General features: G+C 39.6%; 1 protein-coding gene across 2 annotated transcripts; it reads right to left on the reverse strand.

Moving 5' to 3' along the window:
• Nucleotides 1–1,076: 1,076 nt before the first annotated feature.
• LOC138003921 (beta-hexosaminidase-like) lies at nucleotides 1,077–18,508 on the reverse strand. Of its 2 annotated transcripts, none has more exons than XM_068850239.1 (8): nucleotides 18,342–18,508; nucleotides 12,586–13,362; nucleotides 11,761–12,209; nucleotides 10,079–10,825; nucleotides 8,420–8,627; nucleotides 7,253–7,505; nucleotides 3,007–3,141; nucleotides 1,077–2,485 (listed from the first exon to the last, which is right to left on the reverse strand). In XM_068850239.1, exons 1-8 carry the CDS (start codon nucleotides 18,469–18,471, stop codon nucleotides 2,398–2,400), a joined length of 2,787 nt encoding a protein of 928 aa, XP_068706340.1. In that variant the 5' UTR covers nucleotides 18,472–18,508; the 3' UTR covers nucleotides 1,077–2,397. The 2 variants fall into 2 exon arrangements, with proteins under 2 accessions (XP_068706340.1, XP_068706339.1); XM_068850238.1 differs by lacking the exon at nucleotides 18,342–18,508 and adding an exon at nucleotides 15,132–15,505 and having other exon boundaries at nucleotides 1,086–2,485.
• Nucleotides 18,509–21,031: the final 2,523 nt, after the last annotated feature.

A 21,031-nucleotide genomic window follows, 5' to 3' on the forward strand; every position in this document is an offset into this window, starting at 1 on the left:
GCACGGAAAAATTCTAGGATCCTTTGGGAGTCAATGAATACCAAACTAGCCAATACCAATGGCAAATACCAATATTCTGACTTGAGGTTCCTACTTTCTTAGCTCCTAGTCAGAGCTTTGCCTAAAAAATGGCTAGTTTTGACAGATTTGCCTTGACTTCTTGTAAGCAAAGTCTGGGAAAATCTTGCTTTTTCACACTTCTGAGAGATCAATGCATACCCACTGGCCCACTGGCTTCAAAAACGTCTACAGTCTGGAGAATTAGGAGATAATGACTCTTGAATAATTTGTAGTTTTATCACGTCTTGCATTATCTCTTTGAAATCATTCATTTTTGAACATTGTCCAATCGACTTCCCTTTGCAAAATCTCCAATGTTCTACATTTTGTACGCTTTCGAAAACTAGCTACAAGACCGTCACCTGAGAGGTTTCCCCAAAGAAAAATTATAGAACTAGCGCCACTTGCATTTATTAGCTTTCCACATTCTTGAACCTTGAACGTTCGTCCATTTTTGCTAATCGCTAATTCTAGGGCGTTTTCTAAAGGTTTTTTTGCATACAAAAATTCAACAGTCTTTAGAAATTCAAGGCATAATATGATTAAGCTCACTAATTATTAATGTAAAATTCTTGAGACACTTTCATTAAAAAAATACCTTTTCTAGCTTCCAATACCCCGGCACCGAATCTAGAATTTAAACCTTTCCCACTTCCCCTCCCTCTCCCTCTTTCAATGTTGACTGTTTAAGTTTGCCACAATTTTTTTGTCTTGCTGCAGCAACACTGATAAGGGGGGGGAGGGGGCTGTAGTGTGAGAGATAATAGGTTAATTAATAACGCCCCAAGAAGGTGAAGTGTCTCCACTATTTCTGCAACTTGTTGTAGCCGCATGAAAGTTGCCTTCGAAATCGTCCTTTTTTGAAATATTTCCGATAAATCACATTAAAAAGGCTTTACTTTCCCAATGACGCGTTAGGTAGCTGGTGCTTCGTTAGGCCTCCGAGACTCAATCTCAAACATGGCTCTTCAGGTTTAAATCCGTTAAATATCAAGCACATGAACTACAACGGACTTGTTCTTCACGGAAACTTTATTAAAACTCTCAATGTAATGTACACTATGTACAATGAAAGAACAGTATTACTACGTGACTGCACTTGAGGGTGTGCTAACTTAACTGATTAGAGTGTAATGTGAAGTGCAAGTTTTCTATCCCATATGAACCATGTGAGTGTTAGCTACTAATCGAAATGGGCCCACACAAGGACAGCGAAAAACTCTGAGCAGGGTGGAAATTGAACTTACTACCTTCTGGTTAGATCACCGCTGCTATACCGACTGAGCTACAAGGTCGTGGGAAATGAAGATGTTAAAGTCACGTCAATGAACATGTACAATAATTAGATTATCTAATTACTTATGTATTCATCCAAAAATATGGAAAAACACAACATTTACTATGTTTGTTCCCTATCATTTTTTCGAAATGAAATGAAAGGAGCATCTTGGTTCCCAGAACCTTTAGGACTCAGAGGATTATGGGCCTTAGAGGAGTCGCCTGATCTGAGCGGAAAGGGTTTTGAGGTTCCGTACCGTCCCCACCCACCCGACCGCACCTTACTCCCTTTTTCATTGCATTTTATACCGAGTTCTTTCACGGGAACTTGTGTGTTGTGCAGCTCCTATAAAGCATGTCTCTTCATATTCCTGTTGATGGTTCTCCTTCCTGGTACCGCACATGTCTCAGGTTTGAACCCACTGCCATAAACCGTAAGTTTCCTTAGGGTTCTTTGATCTCTCTGGTTAAGGTGTTAATCGGGGGCGCATCCAGAATTTTTCTTAGGAGGGGTTGCACCACTAAGGAATGGCGTAGCCGACTGGTGAGCGTTTTTGCTTTTGCAGAATAACAGTTGTATTAAAAAAACCGCAGGTCTTCTTGGGGGTGGTGGGGAAGGGGGTGCGCACGCTCTGCACCCTCCCCTGTTTTTAAGCAACGGCAACACCACAGGGCAAGAATCGAATACTAATGATCAAAAAAGGAAGAATCCTTGCGCTTCACGTGCGGCGCTCACTTTTGCACATTTCTTTCTTTTCTTTTTCAGTAAATAACGACGTGAAACCACCAAATTTTAGGTTCTAACGACAACGGGAGCGTACAAAAATGAAATGTCTTTAAAACTACCCTGGTCCCAGAGGTTTTTCTTCAGCCGCGAGAGACAAGTCGCAAAGCAGTGAGAGAAAGAAAAACCTCTGGTTACCCGAGCAGATTTGAATGCTTTGGGGTTTACATTTTCTTCTTTTGTTGCTCCTGTGTGGCGCTGGTTGGTAATCTTGTTTTTTGGGTTTATTGTGGAAGCCCTCTCATTCTCGCTCAGTTTGCGCGCCTATCAATCCCTCACGTTCCTTTTTCTTGTGCTGGATAGTTGTGGTTGTTTGGCGGTCCCACTTCAATTTCTCTGCTAAATCTTTGCCCATCAGCAGATCTTCAAGTTAAAACGTTAAATTTAAAAATAAATAAAACAATTAGAATAATTTTAAAACCCATAAAACATAGAAAAAGAAAACTAACAAAGGGAAAAAGTAGCATTTCTGAGCATTTCCGAGCTTCAATATTTCAAACGTTTGTGGCGGAGAATTCCCCCACAACCCCCTACACGTTTGTGTCCCCCGGCACTTGCTTGTTAGCCCCCCAATACAAATCCCTGAATTGAAGGCCATCATCACGAACGTTTCGTGTGAGGCCACCATTTTTGGAATCGCAGTAAGGGAAGACTGGGACGACCTTAACATACAAGATGGCAGCAAAGGATCGAAGAATCATCCTTGCACAAGTCTTGTTGCAAGAAGATACTTGGCTATAAGACGCACCTTGAGTTTGGATCACATTTGGAGCCAACAAGCAATTTCTTTGAGAAAAAAATGTTGCGCCTTATAACCGAAAAACTACGGTAATTGATAATTCTACTGAACATGAAAACACAGTCTTGTTTTTGAGTAGACCAACCTGGTTCTCAATTTGACCTTTCCCCTCATCTCCATGCTGTTTTTGACACCTTGCCAAGAATTTCCTTTATCTTTTGAATATTGCACTTCAAGGCCAGGAAACGCAGTTCTTATTTCCAATGTCTTGCCTCTAATCCTACACATAAACAATGGCGAACTGAAGATTGTCTCTGGATTAGGAAAATTGCTTTAAGAGCAATGATCTTTATGCTACTGAAAATGAGGACAGCTGATTACGGACTATTCCGGTAATACTTTCTTCCTTTTTAACAAGTATATAAAATTCCAATCTACAATAGAATGTTTGCGAAACTTCCAAGTTCTAAGTGACCCGTGATTCAGTCCCATTCCTTCCCGTTCAAAACAGGAATGTTGTCAGCTGTTTCAAGCACACTTCTGATTACTAAAAAATAGGTACGCATTGCGTACGTGTGGTAGCGCAGTAACTTGACACAGTGCTTTATTCCATAACTGTCAGCTGAGCTGCGTTTTGTTTTCCAGGAAGTAATATGTAAAATACTAAACCCAGAAAGAATGAAGAAAATAAATGGGAATCGAGAAACATTAGCTTAATTCGAAGTTGACATGAAGTTCAACTTCTTTTTCACAGCAAGTTTACATTTAAGCGCGTACTGAGCGTCTGACAGTTTACACGACAAACATTTTCTGAAGTTAATTAAGCCCCGTCCGGCGGGGTTAACGTTAGTATCTGAATGGGAGACCTCAAAATATTTGACTTGCTGCTGCAAAAAATATAGGACCGAAAATTTTATTTTACGCATAGTACAGACTTTGTTAGCCTACTTTATGCTAAACAACTATTGATGCAAAAGTAAATGAATATTGATACATAATTTTAAGTAAGAGCACAAGGAAGTTTTAGGAAGTGCTAATCGAGAATACACAAAATTGCCACCAGCAACAAAATTTGCGACATGAAAACAACATAAATTTTGTGCCATCAGCAAAAAACATGTTGGGAGATTTTTGCTACGTTCAATTTTTCTATTGTTCTTTTGACTGCACAAATAAATCGCAAAAATCTAAAGTGACAAACTCTTGCCGATTTTGGGCTCAAGAACGCTTACAACCGACCTGTTTATTTTTGTGTTTCGCCCAGTTATTTTCCGGTGCGGCTGTTAAATGACATGAGGATTTGAAAAGGCTTTTCAGCTTTGTTTTCCCTCCCACCTAACAAACAGGCGGCTTCCACTTCTCTATTTTTCATACAGATATAATTTTTAAAAGAAAAGTGGAGCGAAAATTTGCCTGAATAAATTACAAGAGAAGAAAGAGGCTAACAGTGAAATCAACAGGCATCATCATCATTATCTTTATGTAAAAAACACGGTAAAATACACCAGGCATTAAACATCTAATACAAAAGCTACAACTTATTACGAAAAACTACGCATACTGATTAATCTTCGATAATTTAAAATGTTATTAACTAAATTAAAGCCTGTTTTACATGAATGCCGTGTCGGAATTAGTTAGCAACCGTCGGAAATTAGTCAGAGATGTTGCTTGCCTAGCAGCTGAGGGTAGACTGTTCCAGAGGACTGCACCACTATAGCCAAAGCTATTTTTGCAATAGCTAGTACGTGGCAAGGAAACAGCAAGCTTATTATCAGACGCGCGCAAATTGTAAGAAGTAAAATGATAATAATTGGGTGCAAGGCCGTTTACGAACTTATAGACCTCCCCTAGAACTCTTTTCAATTATAGATAGCACTAATTAGCCTCGCTGCCGCCTAACAAAATGAAAAAAGCACAAGGAACGCCAAAACCGTGACTTCTTCGAGAAGAAGATTCCCGATTATTAGCGCTGGAAGTCGAGCCAACCTAAGCTTACCGCTGATTTATTTAAATTCTTAAACAAATACAATTTTTTTTCGATACTCCTTTAAAATTTGTATTTAGGCTGCTAGCTTATTAACCATATAAACTTGTATGTGGCTGTCCTAAGCTCGCCCAAGTACAGTATACAAAGAGGTAAGATGTGGTTGTTCGAGTGGTTCATTTGGGAGAGTTCCGGAGTTATGTAAAAAATTCGGATTGGACTGTAGTGATAAATGGTACGAGCATTTTCCAAGAAATGTAGAAGAAAATGGGGAAGTTAAACTTTTGTAAGATTTTTAATATCCAAACTAATCGAGCAATCTGTCATCGGAGAGTGAGGCAGACCCGACATCGTAATTGCGGATAAGAAGACAAGAAAGACAATAATGGGAAAGGAAAGGAAAGGAACTTCTAGCTTATTTTTGTTTTTCAATATTGACTTCTTCTAATGTAAAGTCTTGCCAAATATCAACGTTAAACAGCATTTAGTAGTGGAGTAATAAACTCCTTGGTTAATTTTTAATCTGGGATTAGCGTTAATCGGGTTTTGAACAAACGGGCCCAGGCCTTAAAATGAAAGTGAGACCGGTGTAGACCTTGTTATGATACGGACCTCTCTCCTTTTCTCATGGTAATGATGCTGTTGTCATGCTAATCAGTAAGAATTTACATAAGAAAAGTAGTGAGGTTTCTATCAAAACAAGGTCAACTACAGCCTCACTTTCAAGTCCAATGTTAGTTTTTGAGGAGAGGGGAAAACCGGAGAAAACCTCTCGGTGAAGAGTAGAGAACCAAGAAACTCAACCCACATATGAGGCAGAGTCTGTAAATCGAACCCGGGCCAGATTGGTGGCAGGCGAGTGCTCTCACGACTGCGCCATCCCTGCACCCCATATGGTATCATACATTTAATAACTGTGGACATAGCAGACCCCGGAGACAATAACGTGTTAATTTAAGAAATAAATAGAGAAATGCGAGTAGTACCAAGAACTGGTAAGAGAAAGTGGGAGACTATGGAAATTAAAAGTAAACGTTGTGCCAGTGGTAGTTGGGGTTTTGGGTTCCACGTCACAGAAGTTGAAAGCTACTTAATTTGAAGAAATTGGGAATCCCAGACAGGAAAATAACTATGCAAAAGTCTGCTCTCCTAGGATCGGTGCAGCCTAAAAAAAAGGTGTTGAAAGTCTGAGGTTTCGGGTTGATGCTTGACTTCAACTTTGATTACCGGGAATTAACCTGTGTTGAATCGACATAATAATAATAATAGACAGACTAGGTCATCAGTAGAATTCCAGGAAAAATGAATACCAATAAAATCCAGAAAGTCACAATGTTTGGAACAACCCACTTCTAAGGAAAGTAACCTCTTCACCTTTAACGCGCAACTACGACTCTTTGAACAAAACGATATGATGCCTCGCACCGGCTTCAAACCTCGTTGAAGGATCATAGCTTTACTTGATTTCATATCCTCAGTTCAATATGTGAATCCTTTCATATATCATTTCGTTCATTTATTCATTCATCACGGGAACATTTGAACCCAACAGCAGTGGCTTCATACCTCAGTTGGTTAATGCGTCGCACCGGCATCGCGAGGTCACGGGTTCAAAGCCCGTTGAAGTCCTGAATTTTTCAGGCTTCTCTTCGTGATTGCTTAAATTGCGTTCATAAGTGCGAGGATCATAGCTTTACTTGACTATTGATCTTGTATGGAGGTTCGAGGAAACTGCAGTGCGAGAGGTTATCATTCGGTCGTCAAGGAAGCCACAAAGTTTAGCTATGTTGGGCATAGCAAAGATCTTACGAACCCTAGACACCTTAGGCTCTAGGCTATAGCTTGATGCTGTGGGGCAAAAGCCACCTATATCTACAAATGGTGTGAGACATAGATGACGATGATGATGATGATGATGATAATAATAATAAAATAAAATAAAATTAAATTAAAAAATATTCATGGTGATAACGATGATGATAATAATAATAATAATAATAATAATAATAATAATAATAATAATAATAATAATAATCATAATAATAAGGAACATTTAAGAGTAAACTGTGTTTAACACTGGGACACTAATAAGGGACACTATACAGAATCAAATCACAGAAAATCGTAGGTTGGTTGGTGGAAGGCGTGTGCTCTCACCACTGCGGGATGGCGAACACATCGATAGATACTAAGCCCACTACTGGTCAACTGCTGTGACCATTTGTCCACAGAAGAGCTAAAAGATTCGTTGATGTCATTTCAAAGGAAGAGCCTTGACTTGAAGACCTTAGGCTCAGACGTACCTCTCTGCAATGATCACAGTTATCTCTAGAGCAATTGTCCTGCCAGCGCGGCCAGTAAAGTGCTACCAACATTCCCACTGCCATATTTCAAAAATACTTACCTTCCAGCTGGCGGAGGTACACGGTATGGAACAGCAACCTTGTCCAATCGAAGTAGCTCTCTGTATCCAAGAGTATTTGCGAATTTCGCCCAGTCAACGGTTTTCTCTTGTTCTCGTGTTGCATAGTTCTTAATCTCTTCCCAAGGAGCTTTGTGCCAAGCACGCTCTGCAAATGCCAGAAGTCGAGGGAATAGCATTTCGTTCATTTGCTTAGGAGTTCTCACTGTTTCACTCCAGAGTGCTGCCTGAACACCTGATAAAAAACATTTTTAACAATAACGAACAAAGTATACCATGATGATAGAGCGACTTTCACGTGACCTTGAAAAATAAACGTAAAAACAGAACGAGCACAAAAATGCAAAACACTTAATTGGCTTATCGAATCAAAAACAAACGAGTGCGAATTTTCATTGGCTAAGCGAAAGCGGATGCAAACAACGTCATCTCTCCATGGAACTTTCTGGAAAGCGATCGGCATTTCGCTTTTACGTCATTTGAAATGCAGTAATGTGATTGGGCAATCGAACTGTTTACTGCCCATATTAGGAGTTTCCTTGGTGAAAATAAGGAGAAGCTTTGTTTTAATCTTGCCAAACATCGGTCCGTGAAACAATTTGCGAACACTTTTTCAAGGTCATACGAAAGTCGTTCTATGCTGCTGTTTGTTACACGTATGTCTAGGATTGGCCTTAATTAGATCCGAGTCCAATTTTGACATCCGACACAAAGGGGTCCTTTAAGTGTAAGTGTTTGCTACCTAATTATAATTCCAACGATAAGGTAAGAGTAAATTTTAGCCACGTTATTTCAAGATTAAGGTAAATGCAGCTGCTGATCTTTACTTCAGAAGTAGCACTTGGGGGACACTTTGTGACGTTAATTGTGTGTATTCCAAGACACAAGTGATGTTGAGGGCACACTTCGTGACGCCATTTGAAATCAGCGTGCATCTAATTAGCGTCAATCCTGGACATATGATCTCGTTTGTTATGGCAACAAGTGTTATATTCCACATCGGAGGTGTTTTAGGTGTTTCAGTGACAGGGTTTGGAGACTGTGTCTCGATAGCTATCATTCGGGGCATCGAGCTCAGACCACATTGTGGAAGGCAAGTGACAACACCACTGCGCTGACCCTACTCCACAAGAGATAAAACAATCTTACCCAAAACATTTTGAAGTTCTCCAGCACAGCTTTTATGTCCAGTGCAATTGAAAGTCTTCTGACCTGCATCATTGTAAAGGTCTTCAGGTACAAAGCCGAACACCTTCCTGCTGTCTGTAAAAGAAGCGGCCCAGGAATTCCCACACTCCTCGCCATGAGGCTCAGATGGATGATCAAAGTACAAAATGTCCGGATTTGATAAAACAACCTTAAAGGAAAAACACATTTTTAAGCAGGATACTGAGACAGTTTGCTTGTATTGTGGGCTCTCGGGTTCTAGTCCTAGTTTGACGAACTAAAATTGTTTCTGAGTTGTTTCCAGTTCAACTTCCCAGCTTTACTGGTAGATAGCCAACTGCGCATGCCCTGCCTCCTAGCAGACAGTATTCTTAAACTACATTATAGATCATCATCATCATTACCGTCATTATCATTCTTCTTCTTCTTCTTCTTCTTCTTCTTCTTCTTCTTCTTCTTTTTATCCTGATTATTATTATTATTATTATTATTATTATTATTATTTGAGAATGATGCTCACATATTAAGTGAAATGTTGACACTTGAACCCATTGGGAAATCGAAAAAAACCGATCCCCGGATGGGATTCGAACCCAGGACCCTCCGTGATCTAGTTGGATGCTCTAATCACTGAACTACTGGATACTCTACGGTGAGCTGCGTGATGTAGCTCGATTCAAAGATCCACATTTCACCCTTGCTCAGCATAAAGTCTCGAGTAGCTCAGTGGTTAGAGCATTCGACTAGATCACGAGTTCCTAATGCTTTCAATTATCAACATTTCATTGATTTTAATATGTGTACATTATTATTATTATTATTATTATTATCATTATCATTATTGTTATTATTACCGTTATTATTATTATTATTATTATTATTCTTTTTTTTATTAAGATTATTGTTATTATTACTACCGAGGCTTCGTAGCAGCACGAAATAAAACATTGCTTTGATGAACCACACGATGTTTTTGAAGTTTATTTTTTAATAAAGACAATACATGTTTCGGATGAGACATCATCCATCGTCAGTTGTACAGTGAGAAATAAAATGAAAATATGCAATAAGTAGCAAAAAAAAAAGTGAGATATTAACGAGAATAATTAAGGATGAAGGTGAAAACCAAAAAAAAAGAGTAAAGCTATTTAAGTTAAGAAAGGAGATTAATTAGTATGAAAAGGATAAATTAAGATGTTTGACCTGGGAATTTAAAGACGGCTTCTCCCAAAGGATGTACATGGCTTCCTTGATTTTCAATTGGAAGCTTGCGAAAGCAAAGTCGAGAATTTTGAAACAATCTTCTGAAGAGAGGGAGCGACAATTTTCAGAACTTCTCAGATGTTTAAAGATGTGGGAATGTTTGTCAAAGGAGAGATGTTCGCGGATGCGAGTGGTCAAACATCTTAATTTATCCCTTTCATACTAATAAATCTCCTTTCTTAGCTTAAATACTTTTAGGTTTTTTTGGTTCGCGCTTTCATCCTTAACAGCTGTCCATGGTTGCCGATTGACCAGGTGAAGTGGTTGTGCGCATGCGTGATGTGTTGGCTACACCGGGTTGGTGTTATGGTGTGTCGCCATGCTTTTTTTCATCTTATTGTTTAAAATTTCACATTGCAAAACATAAAATAACATTACCTTGTACTCACGTTCTGCCATTAAGGAGATTTCTCGGTTTTGCTTTGCGGCGGTTGTCTTACTCCATGCAAACGAATACACGTTTTTATTTGAAAAAAACTCCCTAGGGAGTATTTCTCCCTTTACTCTACTGAACAAAAAGTCTCCCCAACCAGCCATGTCTATTTCCATTTTTGCTGCAATGTTAGACAGCCGTTTCAGAAAGTGCTCTTTCAGTTTATTGTGTGTGTCGTCGCTGTAAGGGAAGTCTAACCATTTCGCAAGTTTCTCGCAGGGTGGTGATTTTGTCCACGCTTGAAGAGGAATCTCGTCTCCTCCAAAGTGGAAAACAGTTAGTGGCTGGATGTCTCGATGAAGCTTCGACAGTTGGGTCAAAACATGTTCCATGAACGAATACGTTGCGTTCAAACAGGGATTTGCTGCTCCGTCCGTAAACCCCTGCGCTGAATAATAACGAGATTTATCTTGAAAATCACTAATAAGAAACTCTTTCGCCTCTTTCTCCATTCCTCGTTTCATGAATTTATTGTAACGAGATGTCATGCTTTTAATTGTAGCGTGACTATGGCCGGGTAAATCAAACTCTGGTATCACTTCAATGTGGCGTCTCTCTGCTTGACGAAGTATTTCCCGGTAATCTTCAATAGTATAGTAACCAGTACCCGAGGAATGAGTATCAGGGCCGGAACCAAGCTGAGGGAAGATACATGTACTTTCTCTTACGTCGTGACATCTTTTGGAGCCTACCTTAAAAGAAAAAGAGATCTAGAAATGTTTACAAGTAAAAAAAAAAAAAGAAGAAATGGAGAAAACGTTCTCACTTCAGGAGCTTCAACGTCGATAAATTGAAATATCCGTGTATGACGGATTGTGAAATGCACAGATGTACGCTATGCAGGTAATGGGCTCATGGGCGCATGCTCTGCATTGAATAGAGAAATTTACATATGTTATCACGAATGCGTACGAAAGGATTGCACTTTTACTCTTGACGTAGCTGTACGATTAAACAAGACTGCGTTGAGGTTCGTTGAGAGCAGGAAAACGCAAACACGATGTTATTTGATGCAAGCACCGAATCATAATGAGACTACCTAGTCTGTTAAATATACTACAAGCTGCTAGCAGCCGCCTCGTGAAACGCTTCTACGAGTAAATCTGAGGGACTTATAAAACGACAGGCAGGCATCCGCCTACAAAGTGTTCATTGGTATTACTCTCGCATGAGAAGTGACGAATGATTAGTTCGATTTGTGTACCACTAACCTTAGCTCTCATAGAAATGAGTTGGTTTCTAATAGTTATCTTTTTCGAGTGGGATGTTGCCTTTCATCAATCTCAAAATGTTTCTTCTGCATGGTTAAATTTCAACATGTACCAAAAAAACTATATTTTGCTTTTTCTTCTAGGTAAAGGTGATCAAGAGAAAATGAGCGTATCACTTCTTTATCACATAAAATCTATTATTAGTTACATGTCATACTGGGTGCTTATTTCATAGACGACACCTTGTTGGTCAGTTGGTGTGAAAGAGGACCGAGCGGTCATGGTAACAAAAGATAAAAAGAACCTTCACACCACGGGCGCGATCCAAAAATAGATTTTAAATAATTATCATAGGGTATAGGGATTCGCTCTCTCACCCGCTCATATTCTCTTGGGATAATCTAAAGATTTCTTACCGATGTCAGCTCCTTGATTCCTGGTATTTCCAGTCTCCATCCTTCGTCATCCGTCAAATGAAAATGAAACTTGTTCAACTTGTACGATGCCATGATGTCTAATAGTTTCATAATTTCATTCTTGGGCTGAAAATTGCGAGCAACGTCTATCATTAATCCGCGATACGAAAAACGAGGAAAGTCGTTGACGGACAACTGAGGCAGAACCATTTTGTCGCTCATAATTCCAAGGAGAGTCTGTATCCCATAAAATACACCGGCATTTCCACCTCCTCTTATAGTAATTAGCTGCATACTGGGGTTCACTTGAATATGATAAGACTCGTGTGAAAATTCCTGATCAGAAGCTGCTTTCTTTGCTCCGTTTGTTTTTCCTTTATTCAGTGAAAGTTTAATAATTTTCCTTTCTTGAGACTCACGTGAGACTGATTTCTTTAAGTTCAGCTTCCCTGTAATAAACATTATGCCAGAAGATAGTAAGCGACGAGTTACGAGAGAAGAATGTGTAAAATAATTCTACTGCACCTTGGGAATTTGTTCACCTTCATATAACAAAAAGATGTTTTGGCTAAAGACAGGAGGGGTGGAACTTGTTCAGGCTTTTATTCATAAATCGTGTCGAGGAATTGCAACAATGGGAGGGGAGCATTCACTTTTAGACTTTAAATTCCTCTTCGGGAGCAGAAAAGACACATTGGTGTTCCATTACTTTCTAAAATGGAAATTTGTATTGAAATAGTGCCAAAAAACGCACTAAGATACCTTTTTTTTCATTTCAGCTTCCCAGAAACGAACTAATGCAATGAAAATATATAACTTCATTACCTGCAAGGAAAATAGTCTCCTCTTCTAATCCTTGTTCCCCAGCCACAATCCAACTGTCGTCAATGAGTAATTTGTTGGACTCGTTCATCGCACTGATTTGCCAAGGGGTTGGAATAACTAGAAGTGGAGCTTTTCCCAAGTCTGCAACATCATGATGTTTAAATCTATCGAACGCATTTTTAGGGGGGATTAACACAAAGTCAAGCTGTTCGTTGGCAGTGTTAGGAATTACCCTTGGTTCGAGACCATCTGCAGCTATGTACCATCGTGGGCTAACCTTGCTCTTCAAGTCTGTGTTTCCGATTCTCACCATGAATTCCAAACTTTTATCGGGATATATGGTTTTAAAATCCTTGGTAGGCTCTATTTTATAAGCGCATCCGTTCATGTGAGTGACCTTTATGGATTTTGCACCAGGTAATACGTATCCTCTTGGATTATGTGCAAGTTGATCATGTTCCATTCCTCTCAATAGACAAATGTACATGGCCCAGCGATTCCTTTCAATTTTTGTACTCCCTCCATTTCGTAGAGATATCACTGCTTTTTCGAAATTCTTCAAAACTTCGAAACGCACAACCATGTTAGCTGCTATACTGTCAACAACGCTTTGAGTTAAGGCAGACATTGATGTCAGCTGAGCTGGTTGTACAGGTGTTGTTAATACCTTAGAGCTTGTCCGATTGTTCTTCGCGAGGTTTTCATGGAGAATATTATCTTGTTCGGGATTTGTGTGGAAAGCCGCCATTTTCTCCTCATTTTTCAGCGGATTTGAGCCTAATAACGTAAAAGTCAGGCATGGGAATGTTAGCAGCAGATATTTATGTGAACCAGGCACACAGCTAGATTGGGTTGCTCACAAGCGTCACCTCAGACCCGATTGTTAAACTGGCCATCAATTGTGACATCAGACCTCTGCTGGTCTTCCGTATTTGTTTTTTTCTCGAGATCTGATATAGAAAATGTGAAGTAATTTTGTAGTGTTAACATTGAGGCTTGTTTTCCAAGAAGGTCCTACAGTGGGAATGACTATCACCATTGCCATCAGACTGAGTTTAATTCTCTTTGAGAGCTCTTGCTCCAGCGCATAACATTGCAAAGACAGTAACAATAATAATGGCAATGACCATGAAAGGGACTACGACAGCCACATAGGTGATGACCATGAGCGTTTTAACGACAGCAGCAAATGACATTGAAAGTGACAATGACAGTGTCTGCCACAACGATGATGACCATGAGCGTTTTAATGACAGCAGCAATTGACAATGAAAGTTACAATGACAGTGACATCCACAACGATGATGACCTTGAGCGTTTTAATGACATCAGCAAATGACAATGAAACTTACAATGACAGTGACTGCCACAACGATGATGACCATGAGCGCTTTATTGACAGCAGCAAACGACAATTAAAGGACAACGACAGTGACAATGACAAATTACAATGCGAATGACCATGGCAATGGAAACGACAATGACAATGACAGCTACACTCACAGCGATCGTAACAGGGGCAGTAAAAGGGGCAGAAATGACAGTGGCAACGATGATGACAATGACAGCGCAACAATGACGAAGACAAGGTCAGTGACCATGACAGTGACATTAACAAATACAATGACAATGACGATGACATTGACATTGACACTGAAACTGACATTCATATCACTTCGGCAATGTAACCCCGTTAACCCGCACTGCATGAGTTAAAGGGGGGATCCAACAGTCCGAAAAATTTTGTCAAAGAAATGATCAAAAAATCATCATTTTGTCATTAAACTCGTGCATTACAAGTGCAAGTATTTTCATGCTCTGAATAGCACCATTTTCAGTGGCTTTTTAATTGAATACATGGCTTATCCAGCGTTGGGTCTTCGTCAAAGTGAATTGAGGAATTGTGTTTTTTTATTTCTAAGTTATATAGGAAGAGTAGTTTGAGGCTAGGCCATTTGTGGAGACATGGTAACTCAAAAAAACACTAATAAACTATTTGAATGAAAAGCGATAGTTGATTCCATAGGGACATGAGAGTGCCGATTTGACAAAATAAACTTTCGTATTTTCAGTCTCCCATCGACGCCGCATATCAGTTTCTCCCCCCCCCCTCCCTCCCTCCCATTCCTATTACATCGACGTAAACATTAACGTAAATTGAATAAAAACGATTAGAGCTCGTGCAATGCATAAAGAAGCAAAAACGAACGTAGTGATTAGTATAACAAAACTGCTGACTGAAGATTATATTCAGTTGGATTATAGTGATATGTCTTGTTTACAAATATTGACGTCACATTTCTTTTGATATTCAAATTTGCCAACCACGGAACAAAAGAAATCATCGTTTCAACAGCCAATTAGCTTTTGATTCATCATCATCATCATCATCATCATCATCATCATCTTGTCCTTTTCCCTCTGAAGGAAATAAAGCCTTGCGGTCTCTCTCTCCAAGCTTCTCGGTCCTTCGCACAACTACCGGTTTCTTCCCAACCTTTGAACCCAAGTTCACCTCGTTCTTTCTCTACCGTTGTTCGGCCTACCTCTCCTACGTCTTCCTCCTGGGGACCATGTTAACGCTATCCTCGTGTTCTCATTTACACTTTTACTCAGCAAATGCCCAATCAGTTTCCAGCGTCTACGTTTTATCTGCTGATTGATCTCTTCCATATTCGTCTTGAATCTTATCTCTTCATTTGCCACTTTCATAGGCCAGTAAATCTTCAGAATTCGTCGTAGGCACTTGAGGAGGAAAACATTAAGCTTGGTCTCATCGCTTTTAATCATTCGCCAAGTTTCGCAACCATGCCATAGAGAAGGAGAGCCAGTACACTAGCTCTAAAAATCCTCAACTTGGTGTTTATGCTGAGTTGACTGTTCCTCCTAATGTTCTTTAAGTTGCAGAAGACTGCTTGTGCTTTTCCCAGCCTGGGACTTATATCCTCACCTGCACCACCGGTTGCTGTGACTGTAGCACCAAGATATACGAACTTCTCTACCTCTTCCATATCTCTCCCTTCTAATTGGATCTTTATTCCAGGATTAACATTCCATTTCATTACCACTGTTTTACCTAAGTTAATCTTCAGCCCGGTCTTCTTCCCATTTATGCTAAGATTTTCAACCTTTGTTTGCATGTCCACTGTCCTACTTGCAACAGGAGCCACATCATCAGCAAAGTCTAAATCCTCTAACTTGTTCGCGAATTGCTATCGTATCCCAGTTCACCTTCCTTCTGTAGTCCTTCTCATAACCCAATCAATCACTAGAAGAAAGAAAAATCCAGACATGCAACAGCCTAGTTTCACCCCTGACCTTACATCAAACCAGTCGTAACTACCAGAACCGACTACAACAGCATATTGGCTCTGTTCATACATTGCCTTTACCATTGTAATCAAATTTGATGGAATACCATACTCTCCCATTATTCCCCATAAAATACCTCTGTCAATGCTATCAAAAGCCTTCTCGAAATCCACAAACAAACATACAGGTTGGCATTCCACTCGATTACTTGCTCAATGATGTTTCTCAGAATAAATATCTGTTCAATTGTCCCCCTTCCTCTCCTAAACCCTGCCTGCTCTTGTCTAAACCTAGTGTCAACAGTGTCCCTAATTCTTGGGTTAATCAATTTGCTCAATACTTTAGCGGCCACAGGTAAGCTCAGATAGCAGTGTTATTCCTCTCCAATCTCCACATTCCACGAGATTTCCCTTCTTGGGGAGACGAATGATCAACCTACATTTCCAGTCATTAGGTACTCTTTCACTTTCCCAGATCTTCAAGAGCAATTCATACAATATAGCTACTGTAGTTTCAAGATCTGCCTTCATCAGCTCTGTTGTCACGCCATCAACACCACCAGCCTTTCCATTCTTCATTTGTTGTATAGCTGTCCTGATCTATGCATGTCTAACAAGACCTGTTTCAATTTCGAGCGCTTCACAAGCATCACTCTCCACTTCCGATCGTGTAGTGGGAGGTCTATTCAGAACTTCAGCAAAATGTTCCTTCCACCTTTTCTTTACCTCTTCCTCTTTTGTTAGTAGGATGTCTTCTTATTCCTTACTGAGCCTGTTCTTCTATTTGGTTTGCTGCAAAGTTGTCTCTGAGCATCAAATACCCCCTTCAAATTGCCCGTTTTGGCTGCTTTCTCGGCATCGCTAGCAAACCTGATCAATCCAATTTCTCCTATCTCTCCTCAGTTGTTTTTTCACTTCTTTGTCTTTAGCTTGGTATTCCTCTCTGTACGTTGCTTTTAGTCTCTCTGACCCGGTTGAATCAACTTTAGCCTTACTAAATCTTCTTTCGTCGATTTTCTTCGATCATAGCGATATGTCTTGTTTACAAATATTGACGTCACATTTCTAAATTTTTGATATTCAAATTTGCCAACTACGGAACAAAAGAAGTCATCGTTTCAACAGCCAATTAGCTTTTGATTGGCATATTTTAAATAACGATGAGAGACGTCAAGAGAAATATCGCTATTTATGAAATGTTTTAATTTTACTTCTTCTTGGTAAAAATTGTTTTTGGTTCATGCTCGCAAGTATAACCCTTCCTGGCAACCCAAAGAGAAGAGATCAATGATATATCTATATTAAATTTATAGCGATTGAAACCAACGTGCCGGAATTTGAAAAAAGCTGGCAACTATTTTGAAATTCAAATTTTGATCCTCTCTATCCTAGGCGGTGAAAGTATGGAGTCAGTCCACCAATATGAGTCTTGGTTAAAAAAAACTATGGCATCGTTTGTTCGGTTGTTTTCTTTGCTTTTGTTTATGTTTTTTAGTCTTTAAAGTAACATGATAATAGAGTACTGTTTTAACATTTACTTTGCAATGCAAATTTTGAACACTGCAGGTAGTTTACATGGATCTTGAATAGCTGAAGTTGACGATAATAAGGCGGAAATCAGTCTGTTTCGAATGTCTGAGATGCGAGAAGCTGTAACCTTACTTGTTTTCAACAGACTCCTAAAAAAATAGCGAAGATTATTTAAACAGACCCCATGCAGGGGCTTGACGAAACTTAGATTTAAGCAATTTTTACTCTAGAGTTGTTCACTTTCGGAAACTGCATCGAAGAGACAAGAGCAAAGAAGGAAAGCATATTTCTACTTAAAGAAACTCACTTTCCAAAGTTCTGAAGTTAAAATGATTGAAAACTGTGAACGCCGGCCAAAGTTCGACTTCATTTAATTAAAAGAAGTGAAACTTTGATCAACTGTGACGAAGAGAAAAATACTGTCAGAGTATAAATAGACGAATTCTCTCTAAATGTCACTGCCCGAGAACGAAATTTCGTTGAAAATCGATACTTGTGAAATAAATGAGATCGGTATCACCTGTACTTCTAATATAAGCCCTGTGCTTTTATCTCCCAAACAATTCCATTATTTTGAAATAATAGCGGCCGCAAGCCAGTACAATTTTATCTTATATTTTGCTTTTATGCCGATTAATATGACTTCCATTCCTTGCAAATGGTAGCTATCTTGAGCTAGTGTTTGCGTAATTTTGATTACATTGGTAGCTGTTGAAAGCGTCTTCAGTTCCATTTTTGTTTTCAACATTGTATCGCACAATACGATTCTCAATTTAGCCGGGAATTGGATGAAATGAGCTGTAATATACGTGTCTCAGTTTGGTTTGCAAAACGTTGTGTCTTTATCGCTAGAGCTACGCTGCGCCTGAATTAACGCGAGCTTACTACATATGACGAAATGTTCCACTCACTTACCCTTAATCGCTTTCGAGGGAATCACGATCCAGAAGTCTAATTGTATAAGTATTCCTATTCCAATATTTATCACGAGGAAGACCAGTGCCGTTTTAAGAGCGAATCTCCGACAGTGCAAAACTCTCCACATGTTCTGCACCGTATTGATTTTCTCTCCTCACAATGGCACCTTAATTATTCGTACCCTCAGGCAAAAGAGTCCGAGATAAGCAGAGGACTTATAAGCGGTGATGTGCAGGGTGGGGATGGTCTCATTGCTCTCCAAGGAGCAGGGTGGGGATGGTCTCATTGCTCTCCAAGGAGCAGGGTGGGGATGGTCTCATTGCTCTCCAAGGAGAAGGGTGGGGATGGTCTCATTGCTATCCAAGGAGCAGGGTGGGGATGGTCTCATTGCTATCCAAGGAGCAGGGTGGGGATGGTCTCATTGCTATCCAAGGTCACGAAACGTAGTGCACACCGCATCCCGCCATGGCCTTTGCGTAGTTCACTGGCACCAGCAAACCTCTTTGGAGTCTTAGGGTAATTTATCCGTAATCGATCTGTGACAATGTGTAAGTGAGTACTTGTTCAGGCGATCCTTCCAAAGTAGTTCTTGATTCACGGTGATAGAGTTTTTCATATCATTAATTGTTAATGATATGAAAGACTCTAAAGTTGCCGATGCAACAGCGAAGATATGGATTGTAAATGAATGGAAAACTTTCTTTAACCTCGGAATATCACACGTTGAGCCAAAAGTCGAAAAGTTAAACTCATTACAACTTTTTTACATGAGTGACAAATGCCGTCTTGAGAACACGTACAAACTTTCCAATAGTATTGCCTCTAGTAATTACCTCTTCCCGCAAGATCTTCTGATTTTTGTAACCTATCCCGAAACAATCCCAGACCAGGCTTTAGTAATCAAGTTGAAGGTAATATTAAATTTAACGTGAAGGGAGTTGAATCACAGTGTCCATCGAAATAAAGGGTCGTAAGTGTTTTAAAGCGCCTATAGCCAAAGATACTTTCCCGCATAATCCGCTGACAAGTTTGACCAAGAAAAGGTCAAACCGATGGAGACCGATGGAGAGACGCCAAGATTAGGGTACCATTCTAACCATCTTGGGCTAGTACGTGAGCGTGTGAAGCGTTCATTGAAGGTTTAAAATTTCCGCCATAGCGTCAGGAGTATTATTGTTTTATTATCAGCTTGGATTTCCAATATTTTGGACGACTTTCTGCTTATACGTAAATTAAACTCATGTTTTGCGCGAAGTGATTGCTTTTGTGAGCTTTCAAGTTGTCGAGAAAATGGCGTTTCTTTGGTTGGTTGCATTATCAATCTGGCCCCAGTTTTTCGAAGTGTGGATAGCGGTATCCACTGGATAAATAGAGGATATTACATGGCCGCGCGGGGATACGAATTTTATCTTCGAGTGCTGAAAGTATCTCTCACGAGTGAGCGAAGCGAACGAGTGAGAGATACTTTCAGCACGAGAAGATAAAATTCGTATCCCCAAGCGGCCATGTAATGTTCTGTTTATTATATAGATATTGATGAAATGTCTAGATTTAAAACAACTTGTTTTATTCATTTTCGAAATGATGAAAAAGTGGTCACCAACCGTTAAAACACGCATGTTGTGTAACATGAAACAAGATATGAAAGTTATGAAAAACAAATCATGATAATGTCAAATTTTGCAATAAAAATGTTAATGTAGTAGAGAAGAATTATATTAAAGCACAAAAGCATCTTACAATGAAGAGAAAGCTCGCGTTTTATTGGCTAATCGTGTTGGTTACCATGACAACACCTATATCCTCACATGTGAAAGATAAAAATGATACGTTCACTGCGCGCGGTGAAGATATGATTTTTTAGTAAAAGGAGAAATCCTGGTATTTCATCAACATCTATATAATAAATCACTATCCATTGCATAGCGCAATTGGTTTTGCTATTACTTTTTCACTGGATAGTGATTTATCCAGCGGATAGCGCTATCAATCGTTTGAACAACTGAGGCCTGCCTGGTCCTAGTTGATTATGGTCTGATAACTTGATCCGGTGGATAAGTCACAATCTAAGTGTTTCAGTCTGTGCAATGATCTCAGTTTTCCTAAAGTAATCATGAATATGCACACTCTAGGCACACCAGAATAAGGTTGTTTGCGAAAACCTTGGACTGCCAACGTTTAACGTGAAGTATATTTTACAAGTGGAGTGATATAAAATAAATATCAAAAAGTGTCAGTTTTTTTTTCGGTTGTAGAACCCTTCTTCAGTGTGCGCGCGCGAATGTATAAATAAAGTTGAAACTGATGTTAAGTCCATCGGGCTGTACAGTTCCCATGCAACTGGAAAATCAACTTCATTTCACGTTGCGTCCTTTGGAGAATAGCACCGTGGCATAACTGCAAACCCCGTATCCGGATATCTGAAATACTGTCGTCCGCTGAGTTGAAATGTTGGGCCACTGGAAAACCAGGAGTGTTATATTATTTCTTTTTGCATTTTTAAGTGTCAGGCATCTCCTACAAAAAGGATATTTTATAGTCTGGATAGTGGCCTATCCACTGTGGGACGTAAAATAACCCACACTCTATTCGCAAAGATTAGGGCATTGAGTTCACGGTGTTGTGGTCTGTCCTCCGTGGTACATCATGGTTGTACGAGAGCGTTTTAACGAGTTACGACTCGTAAG

Source organism: Montipora foliosa, chromosome 5 (assembly GCF_036669935.1).
Source record: "Montipora foliosa isolate CH-2021 chromosome 5, ASM3666993v2, whole genome shotgun sequence".
In the NCBI taxonomy this organism is placed as follows: Eukaryota; Metazoa; Cnidaria; class Anthozoa; order Scleractinia; family Acroporidae; genus Montipora; species Montipora foliosa.

Coding starts and splice junctions, on each gene's coding strand:
- LOC138003921 (XM_068850238.1), bottom strand. CDS start 15,375: ATGATTAAAAGCGATGAGACCAAGCTTAATGTTTTCCTCCTCAAGTGC. Junction 12,210..12,585: donor GGAGACTATTTTCCTTGCAG/GTAATGAAGTTA, acceptor TGTTTATTACAG/GGAAGCTGAACTTAAAGAAA. Junction 3,142..7,252: donor GTACCTCCGCCAGCTGGAAG/GTAAGTATTTTT, acceptor GTTTATGTGTAG/GATTAGAGGCAAGACATTGG.